This window comes from Lolium rigidum, chromosome 2, assembly GCF_022539505.1.
Source record: "Lolium rigidum isolate FL_2022 chromosome 2, APGP_CSIRO_Lrig_0.1, whole genome shotgun sequence".
NCBI classification, from domain to species: Eukaryota; Viridiplantae; Streptophyta; class Magnoliopsida; order Poales; family Poaceae; genus Lolium; species Lolium rigidum.
Genome location: NC_061509.1, coordinates 86,888,486 through 86,900,168, shown reverse-complemented (window position 1 = coordinate 86,900,168; position 11,683 = coordinate 86,888,486). Strand labels below are relative to the sequence as shown.

The window sequence follows — 11,683 nt, the reverse complement described above, 5'->3', positions numbered from 1 at the left end:
GATAATGAAAGCAGAGAAGAAAGAAGAGGCGGATTCATCCCTTTTGACAGCTAGAGCTGGTGTTGGCACCCAATAGAGCAACAAATGTAAAAGCTCTACACGAAAAACATATACACCCGCTTTTAGTACGAAATGTTGTACACCATGTCTTATAACATAAGGCAGGTAGCTGAGCATATGAGGTGTACTGCATAACACACTTTGTACCAAATTACCACAATAGCACATATCAGGTGTATGCAGATCCTCCTAATGCAAATTACAAATGCACATGCTGCAAATTTGAAAGAGAAGGCATCCTCTGCTGTCACATCCTAAAGGTAAAAAAATGATTGACCTTAATTTATAGATTATTTGTGTGTGTCTGCCTGCTAAAACATTCATGATTTCGATATTTTTGTGTAGAGAATACTAAAAATGACATTTAAATGCAGGCCATAGTTCAACTAGGAGTGTGTCAGATGCCGCCGGCGACGAGCAAGCTCCGCCCCTAATCGCCTTTGAGATGGAAAGAGAGAGGAGAGAAATCGACAGCCAAAAAATGAGCGGTGGACAAAAAATTATCTGAAATAATTCCCCCAAGATCCACCGACGACCATCGATTCCGACCAGAAACCACGACCAACGGAACAATCCGCCGGGGACAACGAACTAGCAGCATAAAATACACACAAATATAGCGACGGGAATGGGCTAAAAGGCCACCAGCAGACACGTGGAGACTCACTGAGGGGCCGCGTGCGGCAGATCTAGTCGTCGGCGGCGAGGAATCGGAGAAACGCCGGTCACCGCTGGCGAGCAAGCTCCGCCCCAAATCGCCTCCGATACGGAAAGAGAGAGGAGAGTGAAACCGACAGCCAAAAAACGAGCGGTGGACTAACAATTATCTGAAATAATTTCAGGTAGCCCGCATCCCGAAATTTAAAAACAAAGAAGCTGACAGATTTTGGAGCGACGTAGTGCTGCGCTCGCTCCCTTAGATGGCGACGCACGAATCGCAAAGCGCCGTCGCACGGAGACACCGCACGGGCGGCGCTTCTCATTAGATTTTCCCAACAAAGAAATGGGACCGAGAAGAAAAGAAAAAAAAAACGCAAACTAAGGCCAAGTGAGGGCATCAATCCAGCTCTCTCGGCGACTCGGCGTCCGTTGCTCGTGATTTGACTACAGCTTAATCCACCTTACAAAAACAAAGACTTCTCCATGTCCACCGTATTAAAGGCAAGCCTCTTAGGAGTACTTGCATTGGTTTACTTCTAAATCAATTGCAGGATCAAGTTCAAAAGTGAGATTGTCGCTGAGCTTCGGTGCAACTGCCTATAAAGAATGAATGCACGCAACGCTTGATTTAAAGCCTGTAAATACTACACACAAATGGCCCAACACTGGTCACACTGCCCTATTTGAAAGGTTCACAATGGGCTGAAGGCTGGCCATCAGCATGGAATCAGCAATTTCCAGACCGCCTGAAGACGACTATTCAGCTACTGAAGACAGCCAAAAGGTGTTCAAATTTGCAAAGATCAGTAAAATAAAATTTTAGTGCCATAAGAAGACGTTTCATCACGTTCTTTTACACTCATCTTCCAAGACCATTTCGAGCACCATGAGCATTACCAAATGACTACATAACCTACCATGTAATACGAATAGGGGATAACAATCAACTGGAAGCATAAAACCAAATCGTTCAAAGTTACCCCTACATATAAGCTCAAACTGGCAACAGCTTAATGTGTAGACAATCTCTTACAGCACAAATATAGTTCTATCACACCAATACTGTTACTACCACGAAAGGCTTGTTCAAGGGTTTTCTAACGCTCTGCGTATAGAAACTAAAGAATACAACACAGCTTAAATGTGTAGCTTCTACACCGGACTATGGGCAGGCTCAGCAACAAAGATTACACTTGTCCCTGGTTACGACTTAATTGAGCAAAACCAAAAATGTTCTGATGCCTCCGATTAAGGTGACCAAGATGAATGCCGAACTTCTAGGAGATCTGATGATGACGCACCCGCTTATTGCATCCTAGAAATAACTTGGGTGAGTTGGCACTTATTTCCCATACGGATGGTACCTGCTAGAACCACGACCACCTGCACTCCCACCACCAGCAGCACCCCCTGCTCCCCCATAACTACCATACCCACCTGCAGCACCATAGCCACCTGGGGCACCACCACCGCCGTAAGCACCACCTCCATATGCACCACCACCATAGGCACCACCACCATAAGCACCACCGCCATAGGCACCGGCACCATATGCTCCGTATGCACCATAGGCACCTCCGTACATAGAGCCACCATACCCACCACCATAGCCAGACCCAAATCCAGCATTGCCTCCATAGGCAGCGCCATAGCCTCCTCTACCATAACCATATCCTGTGCTATCGTAGTAACTTCCAGCAGCAGCAGATCGATGGGCACCACCATAGCCATAGCCACTAGCACTGCCACCACCACCGCCGCTATTACCACCACCAGCAGCAGCTCCACCACTACGGTAAGAACTACGGTAACCACCACCTGTGTGACTAGATCTCGCATTACTACTGTGATCACCTCCATGTTTCTTTGGTTCAGCCTTCTTTATTTCAACCTGAATAGAAATTACTTGAAATGTCAACATCTTCGTCAAGCTAACAGCTCAACCCGAGTACACAGCATAGAATCTTATATTGGTGAGTCAACGCACCCAGATAAATTTCCAATCCATTTGCGGCAAGAAAATGTGAATTAACGCATAAATAAAAAAACTCTATATTAGAACACATGCAATAGAGTGGCAGCAATCACCACAAGCCACAATCAGTAGGTTGAAAAATATATCCTAAGCTCCATTCAAAATTTTGAACTGAACAGTTGGATACAAAAATCTTCATTTGATATATAATTCACTAGTTCTTATATATTGAACAAATGGACATTTAATAACTCCATATGCACTGTCCTTAGCTTTTATGTTTTACCAAGTTGCCCGTGTTTGTAAAGGACGACTTATTAGCATGATAATGTAAGACTACAGATCAAAGATGTTTGAGAACAGGAGAAGATACAGACCTGCTTCCCGCCGAGATCACGCATTCTTCCCTCCGATATCACCCTTTCAACAGAATCCTCACTTTCGAAGGTGACAAAGCCAAAACCTCTTGAGCGCCCAGTGCTGTGGTCCACCATTATCTGGTGTTCAGCCACCTTACCGTATGAGGAAAAGTGATCCCTCAAATCATCTGAAATTGCATTGCTTATCAGTTTTTATCAAAACCAAAGTGAGTTCAAGGTCAGTTATTTGCAACAACTAGTTACCTTCAGTTAGTGTTGATGGTAGCCCACCAACAAAGATCTTTCTTGTCTTGGGGCCATCTTTTGTGGACATTTCTTCCCTCGGGACTGTCCTTTTTACTTCAACCTGAATAGCTCATAAATTGAGAGAGATCCAGAGAAGCTGAACAATTTAATTTAATCGTGCAACTGTGCAACTAAGAGTGAACTGAACACTGAGGTCACACGTAACGGCCAATCTAAATTAAGATATCCTACCGTTCTTCCATCTATATTGTGTTCATCCTCCAAAACCTTGTCTATTACAGATGGATCAGAAAATGTAACAAATCCAAATCCACGAGGCATCTTAGTATGCTTGTCCTTCATAATTACAGAATCAGTTATAGCCCCGTACTTCCCAAAATGCTTGGAGAATGATTCTACATACAAACAGATAAACCATACACAATTGTCAATCGGGGAAAGAAGAATAAACTAGATTGCTAAACATAAATCAGACTGGAAACCAGGGAGTAATGAAGAATTTGCGGTGTTTGTAATAAGATAGAAACATTCCACATAAAAGCAGCCTGCATAGCTAACCCACTCAGAAAAGAACACCAATAGATAAACACAGCAACACTAAGTAATCCAATCCCCAAAAAACACATTCTCATTTCTACTTTAATTTTAGACAAAACTATTAGAATTTTATTGCATGAACCAGGTGCATAATACAGCATTCAAATGAAATTGAAGATCTACTCCGCCAAAAAGAAGAGTGAATATGTGCAAGACAATTGACAAAACAATAGGGAGGGATGAAAAGATGATACAGAGTTGATCTTACACAAGTATCATTTATACAAAAATATATGTCTGCTATCAGTAACAACATTAGCTTAATGCAGTTGTGCTGATCATATAATGTACCCACGTTCTTATACCGAACATAGTAAAATCTGATAATAATAATAATAATAATAATAATAATAATAATGACATAAATGGATCAGCAAATTGTTACCAAAAATAATGTGAGCTCATGGCTATGATAACAACCACTCAAGTGAAAGTGATCAAGGTGATATATATGGCAACCGAACATGAACAAATGAACTTTATGTTTGGATAAGACTACAGACAAATTGAATAACCAAACTATACCAGATATGAGCTCAACAGTGCAGAAAAATGTAGAACAACTATCCTTTGGCATAAGAACCAAAACCGTTTCAAAATGCAAACAAATCAACCATTATGCAAAATAATTTGTACAGCCCATGTATCCCCAAGCATCATCATTTTCCTACTAGCTGACTGCAGAAGATGGATAGATGGATATTCTGCCGACACACATCACAGAAGTTATTTGCATTATAACTATAAAAGTAGGGCGCTTGCAGCCCAAACTAGCATAATTTTTTTGAATAAGATCATAGCGAAAATCATCAAACAAGAAAACGGGATTTATTCACTTGTGGATGCATAACATCTCATATGACAAAGTACAACAGTGCATTAAAAGGAGCTGCATAACTTCTCACAATGAAATGCTTATACTGGACCTATGACAGCGCTAATGACATGTTTCAGCTAATTACACTTTTCAGATTTACTATTAAGAAGCTGCATCTAACACGGTTGCATCAGTCAGTTTATATTTCAATCATCAAAGGCGGTGAGCTGCAAAATTTACATTGGCATCTGAACCAATTTAACAAGAATCCTCCTACACATCTGGAGCTATTAAGTAGGAAAAAAGTAAAGAGAGCCATCTTATTATACCTTCAGTGGTCTCCCAAGCAACGCCTCCGACGAAAATCTTCCTGCAAGGATGCGAAACATGAGTCCGCCGCACCAGCCTTGGAATCCAGAACAGATAAAAGCTGTATAGTCCAAATCACTTACCCCGACGAGTCACCACCCCCCGCCCTGCCGTCGTCCCCACCGGCGTCGCCGTAGCCAAGGCCATCGCCCCCATCTCGCCTTCCCCTCCTCCCCTGGTGGCCCTCCTCCTCGTCGACCTCCTCCACTTCCTCAACCTCCTCGTACCCGTTCATGGCGTGCTGGTTGTCCTCCGGGTACCCCGCCATGGCACTAGCTCGCAGTCGCAGCCGCCGCCTGCAGCAACAAGCGGAATCTGAGGAACCGCGCGGTGAGGAGAACAGATCCTAGGCCGCGGCCCGGGGAGAGGGCGCGAGGAGCAGGCGGATTACCTCGGTCGAAATCGGGGCAATCTGCAATCTGGCGGTAGGGTTTGGGGGTGGAGCAAACCCTAGAAGCGCTGCTGCGTCTGGTGCGGGTTTAGAGAGAGAGAGAGATTGGGGAGGGAGGAAAAGAGGAGGCGGCGCGAGGTCAAGTCCAACGCGGAACTGGCTCTGGGGGGGCTATATATAAAGTCGCGTAGAGCAACGAAAAGGTTTTCCTTTTTTTCTTTTTATATCCAAATTCGTTCTTCTTTTTTTCATCCAAAATATATTAGTATTTTAAGGTTTGAAATACCGCGCTATTTCACCTGTTTTAGAACCCTGCAGCGAATTCGAACACATATCCTCACTTCAGACCTAACCTAAATGTTGTCTTTCATTCTACTATGGTTATGGATTCATGCCTCGAATATGTGTTTATGCCATGGATTTTGCTATTGTAGACAATTGGAGAACTACTTTAAAGGATGTGGTTGTGCGTGTATTCTCCTGCACAAAATTGTAGCCGGTGAAATTCTTAGTAACTTGATATATATTTATCGATGACATGACCTTAGGTTATTTTCCCCTATTTCAGTTTGTCATTCCTCACATTCTTACCATTTCGAACTCTTCAAGTTAGTTGATGTCGTTGTTGTGAAGTTGTGAATATCTTACATCCAAAACTATTGAAGTTAACTAGTGTCGTGAAGCTGCCAATACTTGGTTAGCTTCTTCCAATCTATTCATGTACTTCATCTGTTGTTTCATACATCGATTTTGTAACATACTTCCGTGTCCATGTCTAGATCTTGATTGCTTAGCTAGATTGAATCGGATATGGGCTTCACTATCATGTTTTTTAATGTTGTAAAAACCATTCTTCTCTAACGCGGGTTATAAACAGACAAGGTGGTAAAGATCTGCATGGTAATTAACAATTGTTATGTTCAATTCACAAAATTAAAATTTCGGGCTATGTACCCGATATTCATGTAGATTTCCTTTCTTTATGGGCCCATGTTACGTTACATAATGTGCTTCTCGTACATTGATTGAATCATAATATAAAAAAATGTGATCCCATTCTCTGCACCATGAAGAAATGTTGGTTCAGATGACAATGTCAAGCAACGACAACCTAGACATATTACTCTAGAGCCAGCCGGCGATCTCTCTCGTGAGTATACGAGTGCTTGCATGTCCATGAGTACAGTGTGGTGCTGCTGATGAAACTGCTTATGGAAAGTAAATCCTCAACCTAACATAGATACTAGATTCCTAGGGGCTTCACAAAATTTGTTATGTCTTGCAGTCTTTTGGGGTTTTGATTATTTGTGTGAAGTATCGACAAAGAATCTTCTTGCACTCTATTCCTATGTTTGATCTTGTGAAACTCTATTGCAACAAGTCTGTACCAGATGACTGAAATGCCCCATGTGTCCTTAATTACGTTCAGTACACAATACTTTTTAGATTGTCCAATTTTATACCAGTACAAAAATATAAGTAACCATACACTCGTTGTACTATTTAGATTGGCTGAACTCCTATCAAGTGATCTAGATCAGTATGTAGTGATAGTTACATTAATTTTATATACTTGACGATTTAACTACGAACTTCTATTGATTCACCCCAATGCTGGTAGCAATGGGTTATTGCAGTTAAGAAACATGTTTTAGGAAGCAAACAATAGGTGCATGTTATTCAGTATGATTCCTTATTCAAAAGGTTTGTATGTATACAACAATTGGTTCAAAATTGGATACCGTAAATTGGAGGGTTATTGCATTCGGTTTAGTGCGGTCACAAGAAGGCAATCCGCCAAAGATTATGTATCTTAAGATGTGCAACTGATCATCTTTACATGACCATACTGCGAATTAAAAAACAGAATTTGCACATATGTGTCTAGGGCCACCTAAGTGACCAATTTCACTGATAATATGACACCCCAAAACCGGTACCATGAGGATTCCAGCGATTCCGCTGAAATTCGCACGTATCGATTCTGACTCGCCCTCCGACACGACGTGCGCGACGGAGATGAGAGGAACGGCGACGAGTGCTGCCGGTGAAAGACGATCTTGACGGAGGCGGCGCGACGAAGCAGCCGAGGCGAAGATGTGCGGAGCGGCTGGAGCATGTGCCTCGCCAGGGAGCTGGGTGATGAGGACGCGGACGTCGACGACATCCCGGAGATCTTGGCGACGGCGCGGAGCAGCGCAAAGACGAGGAAGACACGATCCAATGGGCTGCTGATTCAGATCGAGTACAGAAGTTGCGTTGGTATTTTGGAGCAACGAAAACAGCGGCCTTGGAGCCGATGCCCAGACGGAGACATGCAGCGATGACGGTGTGGTGTTGGCGTGAAAGCAGAGGTGGCTACCGGCGAGCTGTGGAGAAGAAACGTGCAGCAGCGGGAGAGCCAACAGAGGAGGAGGACAACAAACAGGGGGCTGAGGACAAGCGAGTGGCGGTGGAAGGTAGGGAGCTAGCCTGGGGTTGCAGGGGGTCGCATGTAGGTGCTTTTATGGAGCAGCGGAGAAGCGATGGATGTCCCATCGATCAGAAGGGGTACGTGGCTCCGCTGGATGTACGTCCGTACGAAGAAGGAGGAGTGGATGATGCCAGATGGAGCGGGCCAGAAATAGGAAGAGGCCAAAAAGAGGTCTCTTGTTTTATTTTTATTTTAGTTTTGAAACTGTTTTGAAAATCAAGTTGAAAACCAAAACAGATAAAAACAAAAAGATTTATATTGAACTTGAAATATTTAAAATAATTTTATTTGTTTGATACTTTTGGAGTTTAGGGTTTTGTTAAAAGAAAAGGAAGAGGAGGTATTATTATAAAAACCATATGAGAGGGAAAAATAAAATAGTTAGGGTTTATAAAATAATTTTATTTTTTAAAAGCATGGATGACATGATGATGCATAAAATAAAAAAAGAACAAATAAAATCTAATAGGGTATTTTCCCGGTCCATTATAGATAACTTGATATACATGGAGTTATTCACCGCGTCTTGTATACTATTATAGACGCTTGATGTAAATGGAATTTAATGCATCATGTGATTTTGTGTGTACTCTGAAAGTTGATATATGTTGACACGTTAATTATTTATTTACATTTCTTTTGATGTTCCGTCTTGATGGGACATGTGAAGGTGAAGCGGGTTATAGTAGAAAGGCAACACATTCTTTTATTAGAAGGTAAGTGATGCATGTAAAATACATACATGAATTTTATAGTTTATTGTACTAAAATTATTATTATATTGTAACTTTATTATATTTATTGGGACTGACTTATTAATAGTTGCAAAAGTGCACAAGTTCTTGTTTTAAACTTTGGTGTGTATAAAATAGGCAAATATGGAAGAAAACATGCCATTATGGTGAAATTTAGAGTTTCCTGAAATCTATCCATGTAGGATACTTTTTACAGATCGCTCAAAACAGACCCAAAATGGACTCAAATGGAAAAAAAGATATACAAGTTGAATAAGTAGATGTTACTCTTCATCTATCTATTATGCTACTAAAGTGGTTTTATTAATGTGATCTTCGGAGACACCTTGTTTCATGGTGTGAAGGTGACAGTGTGCACACCATGTGTGGCTCTTAGGCTAAAGATTACAGAAATACTTATTATGAGTTATAATTTGTGTTGTCTATGAAATTGTGGTGTTTGTTAGTACTATTTTGGATGCTCAAAGTGACAGAGTGGGGTGTCCCTAGGTTTGGAATGCAAACTTTAAGGTGTGCTTTTGCAGCCTACGCGGTGAATTGATGTTCGTTATCCAACCAGAGAGTGGTTCAGAGTGGCATAGTAAAGAGAAGATATTTATGTATTCAATTATGATATCATTGTTGAGAGTGTCCACTAGTGAAAGTAGGATCTCTAGGTCTTGTTTATAAGCATTGAAACACCGTTTACAACCCGTTCTGCTACATGTTTACAACCCTAGGTCTTGAGAGTGATATATTTGACCTCTACCTCCATGAGTTCGATAAACCTTGGGTGATTCACTGAAGGGAAACTTGCTGCTGTTCTACAAACCTCTGCACTTGGAGGCCCAACACTGTCTAAAAGAATAGAAGTGTGCGTAGACATCGAGCTCTTTTCTAGCGTCGTTGCCGGAGGTAAGGTAAAAGGTACTCACATCCTCTGTCTACTAAGCTATCTTCTAGTACGGTACGTTGCTGGTGTGTGAGTGATCGAATTTATTTCCTTTAGATTCTGTAATTATATCTTTTTGTTTCTTATTTTTATTTTCACTAGTTAGGCTTAATGGAAAACAAAAAAATAGAGAACTTTATAGTGTCTATCTTGAGTTAGGCCATGAAGTTTTTGAAGAGAAAACTAAAAAACCTATGAAACTTTATTTGCATGCTAATAGCAATGTTATTAGTATGAATTTTTGAACAACATTATTGCTGACGCTATGGAAAAGTCTAAGCTTGGGGAAGCTAGTTTTTGTGAAAATGATCTTTTTAGTTCCCCAGCTTTAGAGGAGAAAATTAATTATGAGTACAATATGCCTCCTATATTTGATGATTATGGTGATGAGAATAATAATGATAGCTATTTTATTGAATTTGCTCCCACTACAATAGAATTACTATGCTTATATGGGGAGTAATAATTATTTTATGCATGTGGCTTATGATATGAATGTTTTATGTGATAGTTATATTGTTAATTTTATTCTTGATGCTACTGAAAGTTATTATAAGAGAGGGAAACATGGTTTTATGATCTCAACAATATTAAGTTTCACATCTTTATGTTGGAAATTTTGAAGTTGCACTTGTTTTGCTTTCCTTGCTTTGTGCTTCCATGACTTGTTTTTTTACAAGATTATTTTTCATAGGAAGTGGGTTAGACTTAAATTTGTTTTATATTTGCTTCTTGATGCTCTCTTTTACTTCAATTCATATTTCCTATGTGAGCATCTTCTCAAACTAATGTGTCTAGCTGAAAGGCGTTAAAGAAAAGCACTCTTGAGAGATAACCCATGTTTTATTTCTGTAATTTTTCTTTTGTTATTGGAAGTTGTTACCTCTATAACAACCTCTTCTTATCCTTTTTCTTTCGTTTTTGTGCCAAGAATTGTCTCTAATAGGAAGAAGGTAAGATTTGGGAAAGTTGCTATCCCGAAACAAATTCGGTGCTGCCACCAAAAAAATTTATTACTCTCAGCCAAACCGTCGGACTGATTTGAAATTTTTTGAGCACCTGCCCTGGGTTATTATCTAACTTTCATTAGTTTTGCACTTTCCGATTTGAGCAACAGAGGATTTTAAAAAAAATCGATCTTTACCTACTGTTCTGTTTTGACAGATTTCTACCACTATTTGCATGTGCCTCTTAATCTTTTTATTTTTGAGTTCTTTTGAGAGAAAGAGCTGATACGTCTCAAACGTATCTCTAATTTTTGATGCTCCATGCTTGTTTTACACCAATTCATACATGTTTTCCATACACTTTGATGCACTTTTATATGATTTCCGGCACTAACCTATTAACAAGATGCCATATTGCTAGTTCCCTGTTTTCTGCTGTTTTTGTATTTCAGAAAAATTGTATAGAAAATATTCTCGGAATTGGATGAAACAAAAGCCAAAGTCAATATTTTACCGTAACGAAGACGAAGTCCAAAGGGGAGACGAAGAGGAGCCACAGGGGGCCAAACCACCCCTTGGCGCGGCCAGGCCTAGGCCCGCGCCAAGGCATGGTGTGGCCCACCCAGGTGGCCACCGGCATCGCCCCTCCAACTTTTTATTCACGATCTCGGAAAAACCCTGGATACCCAAGCCACCATCCACGAAAAGTTTCATCGCGGCCGCCATCGCAGAACCCATCTCGGAGGGTTCTAAAGCTCTTCCCAGCACCCTGCCGGAGGGGAAAATCATCGTCGGAGGCATCTACATCTGAAAGGACACGGATGTCACCTAGAGGGGGGTGAATAGGCGGTTTAAAACTTTTACGATATGGGCTTAACAGATGCGGAATAAAACTAGCGTTTACTTTGTCAAGCCCAAAGCCTATATACTATGGTTCCCCTATGTGCACCAACAACTTATGCTAAGCAAAACAAGCAACTATGTGATAGAAAGATATATAACTTCAAGCATGATGACTATCACAAAGTAAAGTGCATAAGTAAACAGCTCGGGTATAGAGATAACCGAGGCACGCGAGAGAC

At 41.0% G+C, this 11,683-nt stretch overlaps 1 protein-coding gene across 1 annotated transcript; it reads right to left on the bottom strand.

Moving 5' to 3' along the window:
• Positions 1–1,657: 1,657 nt before the first annotated feature.
• Positions 1,658–5,628, bottom strand: LOC124692052 (heterogeneous nuclear ribonucleoprotein A3 homolog 2-like). Its single transcript, XM_047225350.1, has 7 exons — positions 5,496–5,628; positions 5,188–5,400; positions 5,065–5,105; positions 3,553–3,716; positions 3,319–3,421; positions 3,073–3,242; positions 1,658–2,611 (listed from the first exon to the last, which is right to left on the bottom strand). Exons 2-7 carry the CDS (start codon positions 5,370–5,372, stop codon positions 2,063–2,065), a joined length of 1,212 nt encoding a protein of 403 aa, XP_047081306.1. The 5' UTR covers positions 5,373–5,400; positions 5,496–5,628; the 3' UTR covers positions 1,658–2,062.
• Positions 5,629–11,683: the final 6,055 nt, after the last annotated feature.